Genomic DNA, 26,423 nt, shown 5'->3' with positions numbered 1-26,423 from the left:
AGTGTATGACCTATTTATGGAAGGTCAGTTGGTAACGTTGGTAACACGTATGCAAGCTTGCATGTGAATGTGGGATTTTTGTTCATATATCAGAAAATGCAGAGAAGCTTCAAAAGACGGCCTGTATTTGTATCCTCTTCTTTGCATTTAGATGTTTCTTTTTTAAACATTAAGCAAATTGTGGCAGTTATTTTTCTGATGATTTTGGGGGAAAATGCACTGTAAATGAACACGGAAAAGTTGAATAATCTGCTGTCTGTCATTAGAATCTGAGTGCAGCATGGATCTCCAAGTGGCAGTAATGAGGCAGGGTGGCAGGACAAGCTGTCCACAAACTGAGCAACCCGTCAGTCTTTATGTCCTCTTGATCACTTGTTTTGGTTGTGAGGGTTAGCACAAAATGTTCAAGAACTTAAAGGCAAGAATGTCTCAGATCATATGAAGCACACTAGTAAAATCAAGTAGTCACCATTATTTATATAGTGCACTTAAAGTTAATTCAGGGTAACGGCCTACAGAGTTATGGATGGAAAACCCAATGAATTCATTTCTATTAGAAAGGATATTGTTGAAAGTGGAGAGAAAGAATTTTCTTTGAACAGAAAAAGACCTCAAGCTCCGGGAGCCTGGTTCACTACAAGTGCAAGCCCGAAAATCCAGCCAATAAAACTAAGTGGAAACAGCAGGAACAAATGGGGTTCACCAAATAAACAGCAACTTGAATAAGTCTAAAACCAACAGCGCATTGGTTTTTGAGAATAAAATCTTGCATTTCTTATCACAAAGTACAATAGAATATGACGAAGCCTTCAATGCCTGCTTTCATTGTAGACAAATTTAAACTCAGTGTTTTATCACTCTAAAAGCACTGAGGTGCAGTCCTGAAAAGTCAAGTTTTCAGGGTGTAATCCACATCAGCTCCAACTTTGAACATGTTTTTTCTCTGTCAAAGTAAACTGCATCTATCCAAGTGCTCTCCAGTGTGGTGAACATTGCGTTGTGTTTGAGAACATACCGTCATAGGTGCCGCTCTCCAGCAGCAGTCCGCTTTCTTCTAGCTCTCGGAACTCCCCCACGCTGATGAAATTGTAATCCACTCCAGGAACTTCCCCCTCTCTGGGCTGCCGAGTGGTACCTGCCAACAACGACAAAAGTTTGAGACAGTAGGAACATCCGAGCAAGCGGAATGCACCATTCCCTTCCAGGGTGGGCGGAGAGGCTGGGAGTGACACTGAATCCAACATGCCCACAGGGATGTGATTCAAGTCCAAATACAGCACTCAGGGGAGAATCTGTGTCTACATCATGAATAGTCAACACAGCTGGGACTGCAGAGCGATGAATTCATTATTCAAATATGAAATGGAGAAAAAAAATATCCTCCACAAAGCAGCACAGCTGTCAGAACACAGAGGAAGTGTATGTGATGATAAAGAACAAAGATTTTAATTGCACGCTTTGACTCTGACTGTGCACTTTAATTTTTAAGAGACGCAAATAACACATCAACACAATAAATAATAAAGATTCTGAAGGAGAGAAAGTTCACCATTGACATTCTGCATGTTTGTAGAGTAAATACTTTTAAATTCGCTGTGTAAGCACAAAGCACTTTTACCTTAAAATCCCACACAAAGCTCGGTTCCCATGGCAATGTAACGGCACATGATGATTAAACATAAAAATGCTGTAAAAGCAAGTAAGCATAATGCTACTACAGTAAAATGCTTGTTTAAGCCAGACCTTTTCTTGGATCTCGCTACTTGCCATAAATAAAAGGCTGAATTTGGGAACTCTTCGAATTAACTCATAAATTCTTAAATGTCCCCACAGCATCGTCGCCACCAAAATCCTTTCCGCCAAATTACAGATTTTAGCCTTCGCATTTGTTTCCGACATTGAGAAAGATTTGTTCATAAACTGAGGCTAAACTCTCCAAGGTCAGAGAAGTAAAAACCTGTGTGACAGTGTGCTGCCTCCTTCCTGCCAGTGGTGATGGTCAAGGTCAGTTCAAGTGTTTTAATGTTTTCTTTCCCCCATTTTCCCCTTCTTTTTAAATTTCTTCCCCTACCCTCTCTGAAACACATTGCCATTTCAAGCTGAAGTCCTATAAAGTATTTCCAGTCCCTGCAACGCTAAAAGTCATTAAGCAGTAATCTGCTGCATCTGCGGCAACTGCCTTGCTGATGCTCTCAACTTTAAGACCGAAAACATATTGTTATGAAAATCATTTTACGCTCCCTAACATGCCAGCTCTGCTTACCATCATCTTAGATGTAATCAGGCTTTTTAAAGGACCTCAGATAAACTGCTCTGCTATCTGGCTGCACTGCAGGCATGAGGGATTTAACTCAGAGTTTAGCAGGCAACCTATCCCCATTCTTCATTTTCTTTCTGTGTCAACATCCATCCTGACTGCAGTATGAGCCATCACATCTGAAACAGCTTAGTCTGCTGCAAAGACAATCTTTTATTCTGTCAAACAGAGTGATCTGAGGAGGCCAGTGAAACCACAAAAGGAAGATATATGAGCTTGTTCTGGAAGAAGAAATATGGAAATGTGGTTATTTAGCTTTCTATTGTTAATTCAGCTACCTCACCTGCAGACTGTGAGACAAGTCGGATCAGTTTTCTCACCCTCACAGTTTTAATTCACAGAACACCATCGTGCTCCTTTGTAAATGTGATTTCATCAACCGAGGTTGGTGCAACACGACTGCAAAAGATGATGGAATTTCAGACAACAATAAGGTTACTGCAGCAAACGCTGTGGATGCAGCATGCACAGAGGAGTCCTCCATGGGTGAATTCTCCAAGTAAAGCGTCTCTTTAGTCTACACAGTCAGACAGCTGTGAGAGAGAGTGTGATTATACCTCAGTTATAGAAAGAAAAGGGAGACTGCTAAGAGCGTTAAAACTAGAAATCTAGCCGTCATCTGAGGAGGAGTGCTGGGATAAGCAGCTCTGAAGAAAAGACATGAGGAATTTTGCTGCCAATTTTTACTGCAAAACAACACAGTGTTGCAATTTTCATTATGTGGGTCTCCTTTTTAGGAGATGAAACAACTGCATGAAAATATAACAGCAACAAATCAAATAAAAAACAACAAGCATTCGCAGATACTAGGTCGGCATGGCCTAACATGAAAATGTAGCTCTCCAGTGGTAGGTGTGAACTGGATTTCGTGCTTCTCTTTTCGCAGGTTGAACACCCACTCTGTGGAGCACCAGAAGACAAGTGACGAGTGTTTACCAACAAGATGTTAATTGCAGCAAAACAGAAAAAGAGAAGCAAACGAGAACAAGCGTTTGTAAAAATGATCGTGCCAGACACCAAATCAGACAGTGCCAAGTTCAACTTTTATTAGAATTTCATTTCGGTGTTGGCTGTAAGTTCTGATGATCACATTAGAAATCAGATCTCTAACCCTTGCTAGGAAAGCAACAATATCGATCTGGTACATTTCACCAGCCAGAGTGAGCCTGAGCTCAGCTGAAAACATGATTTTTGTGAAACTTTGGGAGGGTCTCTAAAATATTGGCAGAGTGGTATCTTTGCCATGCATTTCTATTTTTCTACATCATCATCCTCATCCTCATGGATCATGCCTAAAATTAGATCATTATTGATGTATGATTCATGCATGAGGGTGATCCATCACTAATTCAATTTAACTAAGATCTATCCATCCATTTTGCTCCACTTATCCAGTGCTCAGTCGTAGCAGGACATTCAACACATCCCTCTCCCAGGAAACATTTTCTAGCTCCTCCTGGGGGATCCCAAAGTGTTCCCAGGCCAGATGAGATATGCAGTCCTTCCAGCGAGTTCCTGGCCTTCCCTGGGGTCTCGTCCTAGCTAGACGAGCCAGGAAAAGCTCTAAAGCAGGGGCGTCAAACATGCAGCCCGCAGGTCAAAACCGGCCCACCAGAGAGTCGAATCCAACCCATACGAAAATTACAGAGACAACTGCAAATTGTACATTTGGAAAAGTATAAATGTAAAATAATCTGTAGAAAGTGTCCAGTTGTTCCGTTCTATATACACCGCTTTATCCTCACTAGGGTCGCGGGGGGTACTGGAGTCTATCCCAGCTGACTCGGGCGAAGGCAGGGGACACCCTGGACAGGTCACCAGTCTGTCGCAGGCCTACATATACAGACACACAATCACACTCACATTCACAACTACGGGCAATTTAGAGTAATCAATTAACCTCAGCATATTTTTGGACTGTAGGACGAAGCCGGAGTACCCGGAGAAAACCCACGCATGCACAGGGAGAACATGCAAACTCCATGCAGAAAGATCCCAGGCCGGGATTTGAACCAGGATCTTCTTGCTGCAAGGCGAAAGTGGTAACCACTACGCACTGTGCAGCCCTGTTGTTACGATCATAAAGTAAAAATATTATGTTGCTCAATGTTCTTTTGTCATTGTGTTCCTCATCTTTTTGTAACATTTTGTCTTGTTTTTGTCGTTTTCGGCTTCCTTTCTGTCGTTTTGGGTTTCCTTTTTGTCTTGCTTGTGTTTTTTGTCTTATTTTTGTCACTTTGTCTTTTGCTTTATTTGTTGTCTTGTGAATCATTGATGTTATTTTGTGTTTTTTTTTGTCTCACTTGTGTTTGTCTATTTTTTCTTGTTTAGTTTGTCGCTTTTGTCATGTTTTGTCAAATTTTTTTGTCATTTCACCGCTTTTTTGCCGCTTTCTAACTTTTTTGTTTGCTCTTTCCTCATTTTGTTTTGTTTTGTGTTGTTCGTTCTGTCACTTTGTTTCTCGTTTTTGTCGTTTTGTGTTTCATTTTTGTATTATATTGCTTTGTTTTTGTTTGGCTTTTGTCATTTTGATCATGAAGTAAAATACTCTATCATTCAGTTCCAGACTCCTGTGACTAAATGTTTGGTATCTTTGCAGATACACTGTGATCTGGAAGTTGTAATGTATAAATGATAAACTGAGGCATAATGTTGCTGAAATTTAACTTATTTTTTTCAGAACTTTCAGGATGTTCATAATGTTTCATGAAAAAACATTTCCTTAAATTTGAATTTTTTTGCACTAAATTAAAGGAAAAATTTGGAGTTGTGTTTATTTATAGGTTATTATGCTGTGATTTTACTGGTCTGGTACACTTGACACCAAATTGGGCTGAATGTGGCCTCTGAACTGGAGTGAGTTTGACACCCCTTCTCTAAAGGAATTCATCCAGGAGGCATTCTAATCAGATGTATGAACCACCTCAGATGGAAGGAACAGTGACTCTCCCAGTTTCCACTCAGCAGTGGCTGCTCTACACTAATCTGTTTTTTGTTCTTATTCTTCACATTTTATTTATAGTAGTGATAAATAAAAGCAAAGTCAAGTGTTTAGAAACGTATCTGTCATTTCTGACTACAAAAAAGTGGAAAAATATGAGCAAAATTCATTGTGTGTTTGCACACTAGTAAACACAGTTCACGCATCTTGATTCTGATTGGTTCAGACAGCCCACTATAAATTTCTCATAGTTAGGAATACATGTTCACATTTAAAGCAGTTCATGCTGCTGAAACCACAACAAAAACAAAAGACAAATGTTAACTAGAGTAAATTGAGCTCAGCTACCATCCATTGTGTTTATATTGTACATAAAAGAGGAATGTTGCCATTCAGGTCTTAGAAGTGAAGCAAATTCCTTAAACTTGAATTCTTTCTAATAGCCAGCAGGGGGCGACTCTTCTGGTGGCATAAACATCCATATGCATAAAGGGCCATTGGAAAATGACCTTTCATCTCACTTGATGTGTTATATGTTCCTGCTGAGTGGATGGTCTCAGTCAGTAGTCTCAGGTGTTCTTCAAAGTAGCATGATGTTCATTTAGAAAATGATGGTCTGATTCAGGTGGGCCTGGGATCTTTCTGCATGGAGTTTGCATGTTCTCCCTGAGCATGCGTGGGTTTCCTCCGGGTACTCCGGCTTCCTCCCACAGTACAAAAATATGCTGAGGTTAATTGAGTACTCTAAATTGCCCGTAGGTGTGAATGCGAGTGTGATTGTTTGTCTGTATATGTAGCCCTGTGACGGACTGGCGACCTGTCCAGGGTGTCCCCTGCCTTCGCCCGAGTCAGCTGGGATAGGCTCCAGCGCCCCCCGCGACCCTAGTGAGGATAAAGCGATGTATAGAGGATGGATGGATGGATGGTCTGATTCAGGGCAAAATAGACAATAAAGCAGGGTTTGCTTTTTGGCACCATCGTGAATGACAAGCCGCTACCATGTGGACATGCGTAGTGTCCTCGAGCTGTCGGTCAGATTCACCCCTAGCTCATTGTGACGAATACAAAAAAAACTTGAGGCTTCAAAGTGATACAGGCTTACCAGTACAATGACCTATTATTACGTTACTGAAAATCTTTGCATTTGTCACAAACAATTAATAGTTGATTTTTATTGTAAGTTCTCAGATCTGATTTGCAAAAATTAATTAAAATACAGCAATTCACCTAACCACATAATATACATTACATTAATAATGAGAATTTGAATAATGTGGCTGATGAGATTTGTTTTTCTTTGATGTATTGAACTACATATAAGAGATGCAAGAGATGGCATTTAAAAAAAAATCCTAAAACATATCTGGAATAGGTTTGAAATATTATTTTAGCAGTTCAGCTGTATGCAGATACTACTGTCCATCACAATACAATGATGTCTGCTATGAATCTCTGGTGTTTTGCTCATCTTCAGCTGTGTCTGAGCATGCAATACCTCCATGTATTTCTTGAAGCTAAGAGCGGAATTTATGAAACATACAGATCAAATGCAAACTTTTTTATCAAACACAAGTGAAGTCTTGTCTTATTTGATATCGCAGACAATTCATACTTTTAATCTCCTGTTTCTCCGCAGCAAGACAAGACAGTTACATCAATGCAATGCAATATTCAAAGTCTTTTGTCTCACTTGTTTTAATACTTAAAAGGTGCTTTAATTTTCTCCCCCCAAAAAAATGGTGTTATTGAAAACCTGAGGAATTTTTTTTCTTATTTTTTTTACATTTCCACTACTCTTCCTCGCTTTTTTTTTTGTCTTGTAATGAGAATAGTGGAGCTGATTGCTGTGCCGTGACGGATAATGAATACCCAGGGAAGGAGAGGGATAGCTGGCAGTAGGGTTGGGGGGTCAGGATTTAGAAAGCTTGAAGGATTTTGTGGTGACCTGGACCCCTGGCACTGTCCTTAGCTCCTGTAGTCTTTTGTGAGAGGCGAGAGTGACACTTAATGAAGCCTCGTTGTGTGCGGGGGAAAAAGGAAGTCATGTTTCTCTCGCTCTGAGATGCCATGGGGCCGCTGTAATGAGCGCAGGCATCATGCTGTAGCGGATACTTAGGCTCCTCACAGGGTCACCGTGGCTCAGAGTGCTGGCACTGGCTTGAATGAGCAGACTAGACAGGGGGCATATGCTGAGCAGCTGAAGCCACACCACAGCGTCTCGCATGGGTTTTTACACCGATCAGCCACAACATTACACTAAAAAGGAACCTGTGTACCTATTCTCACAACATAAATAAAAGCTTAGTTGCAACAAATTAAATTTAATTTGCGGATTTAGGTACACCATTTAAATTGCAAATATTATTTTGAGGAATTCATCAACATAATAAGGTTACTAACTGCACAAAATAAATAAATTAGTGTAATTTAAACTCAGACATCAAAGTTAATTAACACCATTTCATCTCGCCACGAGTTGATGATTCTAGTTCCCTCCTTTACTTACTTAACAAGCATGGAAAAAATAACTCTGTAGGGCCTGTATGTGAAAGCAATACAATCAGAAACCAAAAAGGACATTTCAAGGTGACATTTATCAAAGTAGTTTAGCCTGTGTGCTATTGTTCAAAATAAAGAAAGTTAATTATTACCAATTTTGTTGCAAAATGGATTTTTTTCCCCCAAAACTACTACATGAACTACAAACAAAAGAGCTAATATTAACTGAAGAAAACCAGATTATGGTGATAGCTGTCAATATAAAAACGTGTGCCAACACCTACAGTAGAAAAAAAGATTTAGATTTAGAATAATGCTGAGAAACCTGCAGGAGCAACTTAATTTTCATGAACAATCAGTGTAAAAAACAACAACTTGTTTTTATGTCAACAATAATCAAACAAATGGTAATTAAAAATACCTTTGATTAAAGAAGAAAAGTTATTTCCCATAACTCCATGTTTGTTAGATAAACATAATTTGAATTGTTGTCTTAAGTCATATACACACGTGGACAAAATTGTTGGTACCCTTCAGTTAAAGAAGGAAAAACCCACAATTCTCACTGAAATCACTTGAAACTCACAAAAGTAACAATAAATAAAAATTTATTGAAAATTAAATAATCAAAATCAGCCATCACTTTTGAATTGTTGATTAACATAATTATTTAAAAAAACAAACTAATGAAATAGGGCTGGACAAAAATGATGGTACCCATAACTTAATATTTTGTTGCACAACCTTTTGAGGCAATCACTGCAATTAAACGATTTCTGTATTTGTCAATGAGCGTTCTGCAGCTGTCAACAGGTATTTTGGCCCACTCCTCATGAGCAAACAGCTCCAGTTGTCTCAGGTTTGATGGGTGTCTTCTCCAAATGGCATGTTCAGCTCCTTCCACATATGTTCAATGGGATTCAGATCTGGGCTCATAGAAGGCCACTTTAGAATAGTCCAACGCTTTTCTCTCAGCCATTCTTGGGTGTTTTTGGCTGTGTGTTTTGGATCGTTGTCCTGTTGGAAGACCCATGACCTGCGACTGAGACCAAGCTTTCTGACACTAGGCAGCACATTTCTCTCCAGAATGCCTTGATAGTCTTCAGATTTCATCATACCTTGCACACTTTCAAGACACCCTGTGCCAGATGCAGCAAAGCAGCCCCAAAACATTACTGAGCCTCCTCCATGTTTCACCGTAGGGACAGTGTTCTTTTCTTCGTATGCTTGGTTTTTGAGTATATGAACATAGAGTTGATGTGCCTTACCAAAAAGCTCCAGTTTGGTCTCATCTGTCCAAAGGACATTCTCCCAGAAGCTTTGTGGCTTGTCAACATGCATTTTTGCAAATTCCAGTCTCGCTTTTTTATGAGTTTTTTTCAGCAGTGGTGTCCTCCTTGGTCGTCTCCCATGAAGTCCACTTTGGCTCAAACAACGACGAATGGTGTGATCTGACACTGATGTACCTTGGCCTTGGAGTTCACCTTTAATTTCTTTGGAGGTTGCTCTGGGCTCTTTGGATACAATTCCAACGATCCGTCTCTTCAATTTGTCATCAATTTTCCTCTTGCGGCCACGTCCAGGGAGGTTGGCTACTGTCCCGTGGGTCTTGAACTTCTGAATAATATGAGCCACTGTTGTCACAGGAACTTCAAGCTGTTTAGAGATGGTCTTATAGCCTTTACCTTTAAGATGTTTGTCTATCATTTTTTTTCGGATGTCCTGGGACAATTCTCTCCTTCGCTTTCTGTTGTCCATGTTCAGTGTGGTACACACCTTTTCACCAAACAGCAGGGTGACTACTTGTCTCCCTTTAAATAGGCAGATTGACTGATTATGAGTTTGGAAACACCTGTGATGTCAATTAAATGACACACCTGAGTTAATCATGTCACTCTGGTCAAATAGTTTTCAATCTTTTATAGAGGTACCATCATTTTTGTCCAGGCCTGTTTCATTAGTTTGTTTTTTTAAATAATTATGTTAATCAACAATTCAAAAGTAATGGCTGTTTTTGATTATTTAATTTTCAATAAATTTTTATTTATTGTTACTTTTGTGAGTTTCAAGTGATTTCAGTGAGAATTGTGGGTTTTTCCTTCTTTAACTGAGGGGTACCAACAATTTTGTCCACGTGTGTATATTGAGGCAAACTGGGTTTTTTTTGAGTGATTAAAACCACTAACAGAGGAGGTGAATAACAATGATCATGACAATGCAATGTTTTGCTGTGAAACCTTCAGTCCTGCCACTCATGTGGATGTTACTCCAGTACATACCACCAATCGCAACATTTCTGTGTAGACCAATCAACCACCCTCATAGCTCCCCAGATCCTGATTTGATATATCAGTCATAGGATGGGTTGGGACAAGCCTGATCCAACCCACAGGACCCCAAGGATCTGCTGTCCTGGTGCCAGACACAACAGGACAGGCCAAAAGGTCTAATGTCCATGGACCGATGGGTGAGTGCTGTTGCAGCGTTGTGAGGCGCACCTACAGAATACTAGGTGGTTTCAGTGTTGCTAATCAGTGTACAACTCCCATGTTGGCTCCCTAAAGTGCAGAATCGGGTAAAGCCAGATCTTGATGTGCACCGTAAGCGCTTTAATAACGGCGATAATCTTTGAGATAAAGGGAGGAAACCAAGCACAACATTAGAGATGTGAGAGATTAAGTGATCTTAACTCTACATACTTTATTATCCCACTTGACGAGCAGGGGGACCTCCAGCTTTAAACTGTAAGTCATTTCATGTATTTCTATAACAGCAAACAGGCCTGTTCATACAGCAAGATTAGAAATAGAAGCAAGCTGATTATCTTCAATTAATCTATGCTGCGCTACATGTGCATTAAATGCAACTTCAAACGCCTTGAAAATAACTTTACTTCTCTGCGAAATGTCAGATAAGAAAGCTTTGCAAACGCTCACTGAGACATACAAAAATACTAAATGCTGTCTTAAGCCATGATAAATAGCAAAAATACATGTTTTTTTTTTAACTCAGCTGTGCAGCCTAGAGAATTACAGCTGCTCTGTCATTTATGCCTGTTGACCTTGTCCATTTTAAAACCACTTGGGTATAAACACAAAGTCATTGTGTCCTGGTTACTTATTCTTTGATTTGGAAAGGAGCAGTGGGGCAAACTCATACAGAAATAAGAATAGAAATCACGGAGAAAATGAAGGGAATTGGTACATTACTCTCTCCCACCTTGAAGTGGAAGATAACCGAGGCCTGCCTGTAATCAGGAATGTCTCTCTTAATTCAATACTTCATATATATTCACTCTCAAAACTCATTTCTGTAAAATGAAACATAAAAACCAAGAAAGTGTGTCATTCCCCTCAATTCCAGTACAGCTTCTTTTGTACAAGCCCTGAAGTCTTAAAACATATTTGACTAATGGTAGATAACGCCGGCCTTCCTATCGCAGCCGATCGCAGTTGCATTAAGCTTAAGACCGGCTGCTTTTAATAATTATGCTGCGATTACGAAGTGAATAGGAAGGTCTGGCGGGAGAATTTCCAACTCTAATGTGGCGGAAGGAAAGAGGGGGAAATAAGTTAAAACTCAGATTTTTTTCCTTTTTTGTTGAAAAGCACAGGATAAGCAGGTGAGAGAAATGCATGGCAGTAAGGAGTGCCACAAATGAGAACAGACCAGGCTCCATCTGGAGGAGTTCAGAGGGCAACAAGCACACCAGACACAGAAAGGAGGCTGAGGCGCCCAAGGCAGTTGGAAGGAAGCTACTCACAGGGAATGGTGCGCAGGTACAGGTTGTCCCTGATCACCTGCTGGAGCTTGTGGTCCAGGGAGCCCTTCTGAAACTGCAGACTGAGGTAGTGACGCAAATCAGTATTCAACACCTTGCCTAGAGGGGAGGAGAGAGAAATTCAGGTCAGTCCAAGAATTAAATCCCAGACGAGGGCATCTGCTTAGTGCTCGTTTACAAAACACCCACTTAGACGACTTGATTTTGAGACGATTAAAAACACATTCTGGAATTTAAATTTGTAAACCAAGTGCACCGCAAGCCTCTGACAGACAACAACACCTGCTAGATGTGACAAATCAGAAAGGTCCCTGTTTGGACCAGCAATTATTTGTGTCTAAAAAGGCTGGGTGCTAAGTGGCAAAGATGACATATTAAAGCTGTCACATGTAATGAAACATTAATTGGGCGTCTTTCATTAAATTCCACACGCGTGCATGACAAAAAAGCAAAAACACGGCATCAGGACTGCTTTTTCTTTGAAGCAGTCGCAGTTCAAGCCGAGAGCGAGGAAGTGTCGAGGCTGCACAGACACTTTCAAGAAGCCGATTCGCCATTCTCCTCGCAGTGATGGAGAGGAAACAGAGAGATGAAGAGAGCAAGAAGAAACAGAGGGAGAAACCCCTTGTGTTTGCCACAGTCGCTCTCTTCCTCCGTGTGGACTCCCGCTGTGCGTGGAGCAGAAGTTCCTCTCTCAAGAAGGGACATGCAGGATGTGCTTTGAATATGCCTTCAGGAACACTGTGGGCATCAATAACTGGCACTTTCTCCTTAAAACGGCTCAGTGGGGGGTACACAATTAGCCCAACACAGCTGACTGAGGCAGTGAGCAAAAAGGATGTGCTACATCAAACATATGGTAGTTGTTCTGACAGTTATTACAGCTGCAATAATACCTGCAAAGTGCCTCATCAAAACCGAGTTAAATGTCCTATGTGTCTGCTTTTTCCTCTTTCATGCAGCTTTAAATTCAAGGCCAGAAAGTGCTAATGTCTTCTGTCAGCGTCTGCCGGAGGATCCTGTAAAGATCTCCAGATCAGGAAATGTTGACAAAATCAGTGTTTAGCCAGACAGAGAATAACGACACAACCCAAGTGAGATTTACACGAAGCTACTGCAGGGAATCAGTCATTCAGTAATACACCTCTTCCTGCAGAGACTGTAAATACAGATTGTTTTCCTACTGTGAGACTAATTCTGCTGTTGGCTCATCTATTGATGGACATTTTGCCTTACAACGTAGTTTAGAGTCAGCATGCCAGACACTTAGCATCAGGACTTTGGTGATCTGCATACTCTAATGTCATTGCACAGTTGCTTTTAGTTGACTTATTTTTCAGCTAGATTCAGATTTAATCACCATTATAGACGCACTAATAAATTCATTCAATGGAGGGTTCAAACTAGCAGAAATTGGCAGATACAATCTCAATAAAAATGTTCATACTTCATAGTAACAAAGGGAACTATTCCCACGGTGAAAGTGATGAATTTTTTAACGTGTGCTGCTTCCTACGCATTCCACACTTCATAAGAGCCCTACTCAGAAACTTGAACAGTATGTTTTTATGGCACCATTTTTTCAGCGGGAAGTATTGAAGGAGAGCCTCAGCTGGTGGGGAATGAAAACCTAATTCAGAAATATTGTAAATTAAATTCATTCACATTCAGCCCTAAGGGGATAAAACGACTACCGCTGGGGCAGCAGATCGGCAGCATTATGTTGCCTTGAAATCTGTCAAGAAGTGCTGTTGAAAACATTTTGGAATCTCTCGCTTACAGGGTGTTCAACGAAACTCAAACACATGGGCTTTTGGCTCCGCAGAGACACATGCAGCAATCGCCCAGGAGATTCTGGAGTTCCTCTAGCCATTCAGTGTGTGCCTGCTGATTTACTTAAGCTGAAACATTTCATTAACTGCAGCATGGCAGAGGCACACACTGCAAAAACTCAAAATCTTACCTAGTTTATTTGTCTTATTTTTAGTCAAAATGTCTCATCCCACTGGATTTAAGATAAATTCACTTAACAAGTGACGTTTCAGCAAGATGGAGGGTCTTGTTTGAAAACAAGTCAAACAATTTTGAAGTCTTCTTTTTTCAACCCTCGTGCCATCCTGCAGGTCCAATTGACCCTTTTAAAAGTTTAAAAATGTGGAAAAAAATATTTTCACAGTGAAAACTTCCACATTTTCAAACCATTTTTGGGAATTTTTAAAACATTTTTTTGGTAAAAAAACAAAAAAAGAACTGATAAAAAAATGTTTCTTTAAGAACGTTCACAAAAAAATCAACCAAAATCCAGCGAATTTCGGTGGATTTTGGTTGATTTTTATGTGAATGTTCTTAAAGAAAATATTAGAAGTTCCTGATAAATATGCAATCACTTTAGATATTTTTTTGGATTTTTTTGGAAGATTTTTTTCATTTTTTAAAAATATTTACAAGTTTTAGATTTTTTGTTTCTTGCCAAATTTGGGGATTTATTTTAAATACAACTTTTAAGGGAAACTTTTAAGGAATGTTCTTCTTGAAGATTTTGCAAATTTTTAAAAATTTTGGGAATTTTTTTGCAGAATTTTTGAATTTTTTTCAGACAAGGGAGCAATATTTTTTGGTGCTGTAAATGAAGACAACGGGAGGGTTAAGACACCTAAGCTTGACAATCCTGGTAAAATATAGCTTAAAATAAGTTTTCCCGGCTAATTTTAACATCTCAAGATTCTTATTCTTATTTCAAGAAGAAATCTTACCAAGCCATTTTTCACTTGTTGTGCTGGCAGACGTTTTAACTGATTTCAAGGTAAAAGCTCTTTGAAGTAAGTGTTTTTTCTCTTGTTTTGAGAGGGGCATTTTTTCCAGTGCAAGTGAGGGTTGTGGCAAAACGAAGCACGGCCCTCCATTATGTAGCTCCATAGACTTTCTACTGGCACAATGAATGCGAGGAATTTGGGTCAAGGAAACAAAAGCTGAGTCTGGCTACGCATCACAACTCAAAAGCCACAAGCCTGTGGTCCATGTTCCCAGAAGCTACGAGACATGAAAAATCCCAAATTCTACAGCACACAAAGAATATACATCCCTTCTCTCCCACCGGTTCCATCCTCCCCCGATGTTAAAGCAAAGTTATTGGGACTCTACCAGGATTTTCATCAGGCTTGGGAATGCCACCCTGAATCCATTTTCACACATGGCCTCGAAAGATCAGTTGGTTTCAATGTGGACAATGAAGGGTACTAATTGTTACCACGGGACTCCTGCAACTCGGGGTAGATACCCCACTGCGTCCACAAAATCACTCTCTCCCTCTCTTTCGCTCTCACTCGCAAACACATGCAAATCACCTCCCCTGCCCAGAGCAAACTCCCACTCAAGTGTTTCTAACAGGGTAGCCTTTGTGGCCCGGCTGTCAGGTTGTGTTAGCATGCTACATTATATCTCCAGAGGCAGGGAGAGAGAAGGGGAGAGAGGGGTGGGCCACGGCAACTCTCAGCTTCCCGCTAGGTTACAAGGCAGCGCATCACTGCCCTGCCAGGCTGGTAGTACGAGGCATGCGGGACACAATGGAAGCCTTTGTGCCTTGTCATCGGGCTGTTACACTCTCTCTCATACTGGGCGGCGGGGCGGAGAAAACGGGGGAGCTTAAGTTCAAGGATGAAGAATTATTAAAAACAAAGGGAGCGAGGGAGGGAGTGGGGTGTGTTTGCAGAGGGGAGTAATGATGATGCATGGGAGCACATGTGGAAGCTCACCACGCCTCTCTCCTGCTGCCCTTTCATCATCGTTCCGCCGCTGCATCTCTGACTGCACGTCTTTGCCTCCCTGACTGCGGAGATTCATCAGGCCTGGCAGGTCCCCGCGGGGCTCGTCACACCTATGTTTGAGATCGCTTACTGAATCGCTATCGGCCCTCCCTGCACCTTTCCTTTTTCTTTCTTCCACTGCTCTAGCCATTTCACCTTTCGTTTTCTCTCAAATTGCAAGCATCAAGGATGTATGCATCTCACTGTCACCTCAGCCTGTCTGTGTGCTGCCTCGAGAGGAGAGGAGAGGAGAGGAGAGGAGCGGAGCGGAGAGGAGCGGAGAGGAGGAGAGGAGGAGAGGAGAGGAGAGGAGGGAGGGGAGGGGAGAGGAGAGGAGAGGAGAGGAGGGGAGGGGAGGGAGGGGAGGGGAGGGGAGGGGAGGGAGGGGAGGGGAGGGGAGAGGAGAGGAGGGGAGAGGAGAGGAGGGGAGAGGAGAGGAGAGGAGGGGAGAGGAGGGGAGAGGAGGGGAGGGGAGGGGAGAGGAGAGGAGGGGAGAGGAGAGGAGAGGAGGGGAGGGGAGGGGAGGGGAGGGGAGAGGAGAGGTGTTCAGGTTGTCAGAAACAAGTCTGACATGTATTCAATTCAGCATATTAGTTATAGTCAACAGAATTTATTCATGTAATCACACTGTTCACATAGCGGCAGAGAGGGCAATCATCTTGACCTGCAGATTTTCTGAAAGTATCAAGGAAAGAAAGGTTGCTATTTTACAAGAACAGTGAGAGACATAGCGAGGACACAAAACGTATAGCCAAGTCAGATAATTTGCTGGTTTCCAAGAAACACATATTTTATACAAATTTTTAGAATTACACAAACTAGACTGTGCTGTAAACCATTAAAACAGTGTAATTTGGTCACACATTTTAAAACAATCAATTACTATTTGGAAAAATTGTGATTTTTGATGTGGACATTATGTCCAGTTTTGATCTGTTTGGGGCTGTTTTCTTATTGTCCATCCATCCATCCATTCTCTATACACCGCTTTATCCTCACTAGGGTCGCGGGGGGTGCTGGAGCCTATCCCAGCTGACTCGGGCGAAGGCAGGGGACACCCTGGACAGGTCACCAGTCTGTCGCAGGGCTATGTTTTCTTATTGTCAACATGAAAATTAAGCTTACTAGATATTTTATGTGCTTCAACAAAAGTGGAAACATCTTTAAAATAACAGCTTAAAGACTTTCTCACTGTTTTTCAATCTTAAATGATCTTTTCAATGACTTTTTTTTCCTGAATGAAATGCTGTAAAATTGTGTAATTTTACTGTCAAACGATGTAAAAAAACAACAACAAAAAAAAAAACGTAATTTTAAAAGCACAGAGTTTTGATGTAATTTTATGATTAACAGTCATTTATAATATTTAACATTGAACTATTGCTTTTTCTGCGATATTATTACACATCACCTGTAATATAACTGATGGAAAATCTGCACAATGACAGAAAGTTTTCAAAAAGCACTGTTGAAACTGCTAGCATTTCATTGATAGGAAGCATTGTAGCTATAATGAAATAGAAAGCATAATTAATTACAGTTTGCATATACTGTTGGAGGAGGTGAACTTCTTGACCTGCAGATTCTTATAGGACTAAGAAAAGCTGTTGTCTTTCAAGGTTAATGAGAGAGACAGCAGGAACAGCAACAGCAGCCCAGAAAATGAGCTGTTTTCTGGCAATACATATAGCTATACTTTGGCATTTTTTAGTATTGGAACAAAAACACTGCGCTGTATGCAACTGTTGAAAAATCCATACCTTTGCATCTCTCTAGAAGGAGCACAGAGCCAGAGGTTTTGAAAAGAAATCCTCTGCTTTGCATTCAGGCCCTCAGCATGTCACATTTATATTTTATACTCTGTGTTATCCATAGAATAAAAGCCGTGTGACATATAGGATTCTGTTAGCCTGTGTTTATGCTTTGCCTCCTCCAAACCTATAAGTAGATCATTTGTAAAAGTTATGAGACAAAAAAGAAAATCCCCTACAAAGAAGTAGGAGCAGGTCCAGGAGAGTAGAGGCTTTGCTTCAATCAATAACAGGATCTGCAGAATAAAAACATACCGTGCTGATGTGCTAATGTAATCTCCCCTTACTCTTTGTCTATTCCATGTACACATACACGGAGGCATAAAACAAAGCACATGCTGCTGTCCATCATCTTTGCCGTCCCCTGGGATGCTTAGATTTTGGTATGTCTGCCATGGGAAACTGCTACTCTCAGCTCACCTCACCATCTGTCATTTTCTGTAACTCATGTCAAAACTATTGAAGTGCTTTGTAAAAAAATCTGCCAGCGAGAGACACGTTGTTTTTTCAGCCGAAAAGCTGGACAAGAGCTTCAGAGTTTGGTTAATATGGAGCAAAATTTTTGTCTCAGCTTTTGTGCTTTCGGTTACACACACTAAAATCTTTAAAATGTTCGGTTCTGTTTGGAAAGCTAAAGCACTTTGGATTGCTTTATTCCAACTTGACAGCAAATTGAGTGAAAGTATGAAAGGCTCGGAGCATGAGAGGTTATGAGCGTGCTTGCGGTTCTGTGTAGGGATCAATCGATTATCAACCTATAGCCAATTATCTGATCCGATTTTCAACATTCTCCTATTTTCAGTATCAAGTTATTACAAATACACCAGCTGGCTCTCTCTGCAGTCACTCTGTGGTCTCAAGCAATGCTTCACCCACAGCACAATCTGATTGGTTACACGGCTCAAGTAATGGCCAGTCAACAATGAAAGCTACGGGTTACAGACAGGGACAGACGGGTGCATTCGCAGGGAGAAGCAGCTCTGGTGAATCAGGGGAGCTGTGTTTGGAAGGAGAGGTGCTGAAATTGTCATAAACAGCCAAACTTTGCACAAGCATTCCCAGATTACCTGTTGCAATGCCTGAATAAAGTCACTGCAGGACACAAACGGTTTAATCTCAATCAGTCTCAGAGTAAACCGAGGAGAACGTCAGAGGGTCATAAGATGCTCATCAGTTCTTTTTCAGTTGTGCACATTTAGATATGGTGATCATTAATAATAAAGAAGCCTAGTTATGAAAGATAGCTTCCCTGCTATCACATGCTGTCAATAAATACTTCAATGTATATCGGTGTTTATTGATTGACAGGCGGTATTTGTCCTAGCAAACCTTGTCAGTGCATCATTTAGCAGATATAATGAGGGCCGTGTCACAGGTAAATGTGTGCGTATACCAACATTTGCTGGTCAGCAATAAAAGCAAAGCACAGCTAAGGTTGATGGGAAAGTCATCATCTTGCAGGTACAAAATCCATCTATCCATCCTTTATCTATACACCGCTTATATACCTCATTAGGGTCGCACAGGGTCTGGAGCCTATCTCAGCTGACTTAAGGTGAAGGCAGGGAACACCCTGGAGAGGTCGTCAGTCTATCGCAGGCAAACAATCACACTCACATTCTCCCCTACGGACAAATTAGAGTTAGCAATTAACCTGAGCACATTTTCGGACGGTGGGAGGAATCCGGAGTACCCAGAGAAAACCCACGCATGCACAGGGAGAACATGCAAACTCCATGTAGAAAGATCCCAGGAAGGCGGAGACACGAACCAGGGATCTTCTTGCTTCAAGGCGAAAGAGCTGACAACCAAAAAACTTTGAAGCCCCATTAAATAAGGTGTTGGATTAAAATAAATTTGAATCCGATGGAGGCACTCTATGAGAAGTTATCATTCTGTGGAGACATGAAAGTATGGAACAAACGTCATCATAATTCAATTAACTGCTACTGAAATGAAAGAAGTGGCACCATAAATATACCCTATGATGCTACCAAGGAACTACCAGGGCGTTATTAATGTCAATACACTTCATTTTCCACAGATTAACCAAATTTCATTTCAAATCTATGCAATAGTTGTTACGATATGTCACTCCGACAGTGGCAGACTGACAGTGATCTACAGAGCTGTGATAACATAGATTAAAGTAATGTTCATGATAAAAAATAAAGAGCCAACAACAATTCAAAATAGCTGGCAACAGAAGAAATTCCTAACACTGAAACAAATAGGTCTGCACACCGAGCACTCAGGTGAAACTATCAGTCTTTGTGTTTGTCTTCTGCTGAATCCCTGCAGCTCGTCTCGCTTCTCGGCACACCCGCATGCCCTCACTTCACAGAAGCCAAAACAACTGACAAGCAGTGGAGATATTTACCCAGGCACCCACTAAACATTCAGTTAAATTACAATGAGTTAGACAGACACGATGCTTTTCCTAAATAACTGCGGAAGCAATGCAGAGATGTCACCAGCAGGGGTGTCAGTGGGCGTCTAATGAGGCAATTCCCTGACAGCAGTGCGGCTCCGGAAACAGTGAGAAGGCCCCCGCTATCTGCTAATTACCACCTTGTTAGGTTCATTTGGCAAGTCGGGGCGACGACTGTCCTGTCTCATTCGGCATGGCGGGCAGACAGAGAGAATCAACAGATTATTGGCATCTCAGGGACACCAGATTTCTTTACTTCCCCATTAAAATTCAAGAGACAAAATACAAATACAATCATGGCATGACTCGGTTTTCCCTTCGCAAAGCAGACAGATCAGGTTCCACCACCGGTGGTCTCCTCCCTGAGACCCATACTTATGTTCACTGAAGGTGAAGGTGAGCATTGTCCTTTGAAACGGGAGAGGTGGGGAGCGTCTCAGGTCTGCTCTGTCGCTCTCGTGGCCACTGTTTAAAAGGTGAGAGCTGTAATTGGCTGGCAAAAAGGAGCCAGTGTGAAGTCAATTAGTGGTTGCAAAGCCCAAGAGATTAATTGTGGAGGCAGGGACGCTTTGGGATGAAAAATGTTACATGAAGGAAATCAATGTCCCCAGCTGGCCTTTTCTCCTTTCAGGTTAGCTACATCCCCTTGAAATCCAATTAGTGGGACCGCTATCTCAACATAAGGTCAGCCTGCACAAGCCGCATGTTTTGGCTATAAAATGGCTAATGACTAGGCTGCAAACTTCCTGATACAAGATCTTTTCCAGTCGTATCTGTTCACTGACACAGAAGGACCTTCGGCAGCATTAAACTAAAGGTTTTCAGAATGTTAAATGGCAGAATTCATAAGCTGCACACTTCTATCAATAGCACAGCACAGGAGGGGATGGGACGCTATAGGAGAAGTGACTCTTCATGATACTATTTTGAGCTCGCCGTGCCACAAGGACACTGGCATTATCCCTGCACCCTTGGCAGAAGGGCGCGATCAACTCTTTTAGCGGATAATTGAAAGGAATGGTCTTGCTACACATTGTGTGCCGGCTTAATGTTGTGGGTTTATTATAGTCAATGTGATAATCATCAACACACTTGGCAATAGACACAGATGGCGTCCCAAAGCACTCAGCATTCAGAAATGTATTCTCAGCGACGTGTGGCTTGTTCACTATTGTTGGCTGATTGTGCTAAATATCCATTAGTTACATGTTTGAAATAAAACTGGCTCAGTGCATTGTCGGCTCATTTAACAGTACACACCTATTCTGTTGATACATAAAGTATCTCCCAACTTCAGAGTAGCTGGTCAGTGTGTGTAGGTGGGGAGTTTGAATTTCAGTTAAATGAGGTGTGTTCACATTAATGCAGGGTGCCTGTCCTCCCCAGTCTACGTGTAGCAGCACATGACAAAAGCATCAAGCATTTTTATTTAAAGACTGTGAGAGGTGACCTTGAAAAGTGTCCTCTCTAATCCTATTGTGGCCGAGAGGAAGACATTTAACAAAAAGCCGTCTTGTATGTCCCTTTTGGATTCGTAGCTGGGGCAGGGAGGTGAAAGAACGGTTACAGTCGCCCGACAGGGTCTTCTCCACTCTCCTGTCCTCTTCTTGTGATGTGCAACAGACTGGAAGATCACGGCATTCACCTCTCCTTCGCTCAGGGTTCACATCCAGCTGTTTCTCTGAGCATTGCCTCTTTACCCTGCAGTGTATCAGGTTCCGTACAGCCTCCAATATCGTGGGTTCAACACCTACTGAGTCTGAGGAACCGCCAGATCTGACTTTTAACAAGTTAGAGGTGAAAATTAGGATCTCCATTAATTTAAGAACAAGGATGAAGAGTCACTAGACATGAATCAAAAACATAACCATCAGCCTCAGCTGTACTTGATTACATGTCTCAACGCTGATATAACAAATTAAAATGATAAACACTAGACTGAGTGAGCATTGTCATAGGGAGAATGACATTTATCTCAGAGCACCACTGTGTCTAAGTGCAGCCTCACAGGGCTGCCACCGTGGTTGTAGACACTTAGTGTTGCTACATTAACTGATCACGTCGCTGAGACTCACATCAGAGTGATGGCGTCATTGTTCAGAGCATGAATACATTATGAAACAGCTTCTGAGTGGCTTTGATTTGAATTGCAAGCGAGTTCACTCTGGTCAAACTGTTTCATTCATTCAATACAAGAGCAGCGATGTTTATGAAGTTAACTGAATTAACTTTTTTGAGGGCGAGCTGATGATGGCACTTCCATTTTCCAGAGCTAAAATGCTAAAAGCTTCGAGTTTCGTCAGAGACACTGATTATTCAGATTATCTACAGCGATCGATCACAACAAAACAGCTGCACAGACAAAGGAAACATTGATCATTTTTTCATTACAATGCAATGTTCTGCTGGGAAACCTTGGAGCCTGGAATTAATGCGGATGTTACTTTGACATGTATCACCTACTTCAGCGTTGCAGACTAAGCAGAACTCACAAGATTCACTGCCACCATCTTGGACCCAGACACCACATGACACCTCCAGAGGTCCCGGGTCCACGTCGTAACAGATCTGAGCTGATGTAGCGGTACAAGACAAGCACAACAGTATGTAGGCGGTTTTAATGTGCATATGCTGACTATCTACAGTGTGTTCTCTTTTCCATTCTGTGCGGTGTGCAGTTCAACATAAACTTTTACACTGAGACTAGCAGACTGACCAAAGGCCTTTCTTTCTGAGAGACACTGCAAAAGAAGCAACTAACAAACATCAGAGAGAAAAACCAGGTCAGTACAGCGAGGCAGACTTTAACGAGCTGTGGAGACCTCTGTCGTCCACCACTGCAAGGAGTTCAAGAAAGCACTTCCAGAATCACTATCAGGTAGCAGGCTGATACAAAGAGGAGAGAGACACACACAAAGCACAAGAGAGAGGATGAAAAGAGCAAGAGTTTTAACAAGGTGTCTTTAGACTCGTGGACCTGTCTTTTTAGAAACTCGTTTGTCTTTCATCTCTTGGCTCCACTCTCCCAGCAGCTCTAGTTAACTCTAAAATGAACAGCTGCAAACCTCTAACAGTGAGGTTAAGCATCTTGTGAAGCAGACTAATAAGACAAAATGGCTGGATAAAAATGTTAACATATTTCTGCAGAGATCAGGAGAGGCATGGCTATCTCTTTGAGCGTGCATGTGTGTCTACGCATCAACCTCCAGGCACATTTCCTCCTCACCCCGTTGTTCATCTGGCTGATCTAGTGTGTGCAGGCCAGAGATGGAGCAGCTCCTTTCTGCACCCTGCATCATCAAAGGCCTTGTGCTGTTTGCCATCTTTGTGGTTTGAAACCTCGGTCTGTCCGTCTGCACACCCATAACCCACAGACAAACAGAAATACTCACTCACACTACATGTGAGCATACATGCGCACACACACCCGTAATTGACAGCTTCCAAAGAGGCTGAATGAGAGCCAAGAGATCAAAGAGCAGAACAATCTTTTTCGTCTCATCTCCAGAATAGAGAGTCATCTTTACATCCGCTGGAGAAGGAGACAAAGGGTTTCATTGTAGTCGGTGGATCAGAGAAAATGGAAGAAGCAACGTGAGAAGAGATAAATCGGTGTAGCATTGAAGAATCAGAATGAGAGGGGACATCTGGAGATAGACGGAATGATTCATACAGAGCACTTGACTAAAACAACAATAAAACAACATCACTAATTAGATGGCTGCACTGATAGCTGACATATACATATTACCAATTATTGTTATTATTTTAATATTTTTCACTTTAAAATAATTTGACTTAGCACCTGTAAATACAGAGTTTGCAAAGTGTTTTGATAGACAAAGCAAAAGTAGGATACCTAGAAGGTACATAGCAATGGGAAGCCAAGCAGTGAGCCCAAATTAAAGTGAAATCAAGACAGATGAATATAACTAAATACAAATATAAGCGTAAAAGCAATCAAAAATAGACATCACAGAAGGGTAAGTCTATAAAAATGGGTTTTAAGAAGTGATTTAAAAGCAGCCAGTGATTATGCGGACCTTATCTCTTCAGGCAGGTCGTTCCAAAGCACAGGGGTCCTGATGGCAAAGGCACAGTCACCTTCAGATATAAGCCTCGACCTTGGAACAGCCACAAGGGCCGCAGCAGAGGATCTGCTGCTGAGAAATAGCTCATAGGGGGTCAACATTTTTTCTATGTGGCTTGGAGCCAACCTAGACGTGTTCTTAAACTGATATAAAATCTATTCTAAAACAAACAGAGAGTCAGTGGAGAGAAGCCAGGACTGAGTTGATGTAGTAGGAAACCTACACTGTAAAACATCTGTATTTTTAAAACAGTCTTGAAGTGTAATTTTTTTTAAGGAATTTACTATCATTTCAGAGATTTACCCTGTTTTGTTAAATTACAGACAGTAACTAGTAAACCTGTAAACTGTGAGAAATACAGTTCAAATTTGTACATAATGTTCACATCAAAAGTGCCCATCGAGCTCATGTTGAAGTGTCCCTGAGCAAAGACACCGAACCCTAATTGCTCCTGGTGGGTCGTGGTTAGCGCCTTGCATGGCAGCTTCCGCCATCTGTGTGTGAATGGGTGAATGTGATGCATCATGTAAAGCACTTTGGATAAAAGCACTATATAAATACTACCATTTACCATTTTTTACAGTGTATGAACACAACATTATGCTATTTTCTACTGCATTTAAATCAGCATTTGCTTGCTGACTATTCTGACAATTTTATTACAATATTATAAAGATTATTTGAAAGAAAACAACTAGCAAATTAAAGCTGATAAAACTATATATATCATATACAGATATTTATATAGAATATATATACACATATATATATATATATATATATATATATATATATAATTGAAGTAAAAATTGTGTATATTAAGGACTTCAAATTTGAAAGATTCTCAGTTGTGTTAAACGACAGATATCTTGCAAAATAACGGAAAGCCAGTCGGTCACAAGCTAACCTCAAAAATCTGCATTACAAATAATTAATCCTTTAACAATGTGTGCCCTTCAAATTACATTTTTACTGCATTTAAATCAGCTAAGTCTTACAGTCTTACTTTAGGAATTTGAATATTACAGTATTTCTGGCACCTTTCTTGACAGATTTTCACATTTTTATTTGTGGAGTTTTTTCCCCACAGTTAAGCGGCTGCACTCTGAGTTGGTCAGTAGGAGGAAAGTGCGTTTTGTTTTAAGATAGAGAGGAAGAAGTTACACTTGTCCAGAGAAAATATGTGTGTGAATGGTGGTTATATGGTAAGCGTCCAAGCCATTAGGCTACCAAGCACCCCATTAGGGGCAGACTTTCGCCGTGTTGCATGAGCAATTATAGTAATAGGAAAAAGTGAAAGGACGAGGGCCATGCTCAATTTTTCTCAGACTGCATGAAGACCCAAAAATCAGTTGTGTCGGAATGTTCCACAAGCAGTGTCTGCAGCTCTGTGGATTATGGTTCTACAGAGCAAGTAAAGTGATGCGCTCTTAGCCTCAATAACTTGGGCTGTCACTGACAATATGCTGCCCGATGCATCAGAGAGAACCTCAGGGGACGCAAAAGTCTCTCTGTCTTTTTCCTCCCTCTCTCATTCCCTCTCTCACACACGCAGACAACACTTTCACTTCACCAAGTGAAGAAAGCTGAGAGTTCTGCAAACGCACCCAGGTGACAATATTGCATTTCAGAGATTGAAGATTTTATGTGACCGTGACAACGGCTGTGTCCGAAATCGCATACTAACGTACTACTCATACTAAGTGTGACGTCAAAATAAGTATGTAGCGCGTTCACATTAGATAGCATGAAAAGATTGAGTACGTGAGAAATACCCGGATGTATACTATTTCCGGAAAATTTTTAAGTATGCGCGGTGACCACACTAGTCATACTCAACCGCCCCATAATGCTTTGCGAGCTACCCACCGAAATTGAAGCCTCCGCGGGATCTGTGGCCGGACCGGGGCGATTTTTATTTTATTTTATGTGGTTAAGTAGTCATCCTAATCACCCCACAGATGTGAGAAATAGACGCTTTCTGACCAACGTTTTAAATTTGTCAGACGCCTCACAACGTGCTACTGAATGCTAGCAGCTAGTTGCAGCAGCTCGCTTTGCATACAGAACAAGTAGCTGCTACCTCCAGTAGCCTGCAGCTACAATTGAAACGATTCGCATAATCTGGCTAATAACTGCATGAGGAGTGCCGGCTTGAAATTGCCACATTAATTATGCGACTGTTTGTCAGCGTAAAATCAACCTGAAGCCGGCATTCAGCCGAGATATTTGATAGCCGTACTTCCGGTTTTTGTCGTGGGAGGTTTGAAATGCATTATGGGAAACGGAGTAGTATACTACAGTGTGAACGGTCGGCATTCTAATCATACTTATAGTACGTAGTATACAGTATATACTCATTGAGTATGTAGTACGTTAGTATGCCATTTCGGACACAGCCAACGTGGTACAACTGTGTAATTGCTGATATAAAATGGAACATGAGAGATATGCATGAGGGGTCTGGTCTGTTCCCAAAGTCTGAACATGCGCTTTTGTAATGCTGTAAGAGCTAACATATGTGTGTGTAAAGTTGGCCTAAAAGGCCCTCGGTAGTCAGCGGGGATGTTTTAGGCATGTCTGCTAATAATATGCACAACCGAGCAGAAGGTGTTTTGTATTGGAAAGCACAGCCCGAGGAGCTGCAGTTGCTGATTTGATGCGTGCATCGCTTGTCGCCTGGCTGACCCAGATGCTGCCTCGATTCTTGACTCACACACATCTCCAAATGGCATCTGGCTGACATCAC

At 41.4% G+C, this 26,423-nt stretch overlaps 1 protein-coding gene across 1 annotated transcript in view; it reads right to left on the bottom strand.

Moving 5' to 3' along the window:
* The window catches only part of magi3a (membrane associated guanylate kinase, WW and PDZ domain containing 3a), a 145,539-nt gene that overhangs the window by 42,637 nt on the left and 76,479 nt on the right, over positions 1–26,423 (bottom strand). The window contains 2 exon segments of the mRNA XM_051949170.1: positions 1,016–1,135; positions 11,521–11,637. Of these exon segments, the coding sequence (XP_051805130.1) occupies positions 1,016–1,135; positions 11,521–11,637 (237 nt within the window).

This window comes from Acanthochromis polyacanthus, chromosome 6 (assembly GCF_021347895.1).
Source record: "Acanthochromis polyacanthus isolate Apoly-LR-REF ecotype Palm Island chromosome 6, KAUST_Apoly_ChrSc, whole genome shotgun sequence".
NCBI lineage: Eukaryota > Metazoa > Chordata > Actinopteri > Pomacentridae > Acanthochromis > Acanthochromis polyacanthus.
Note: the sequence above shows the minus strand (reverse complement) of the source record. Positions and strands in the feature narration are given on the sequence as shown.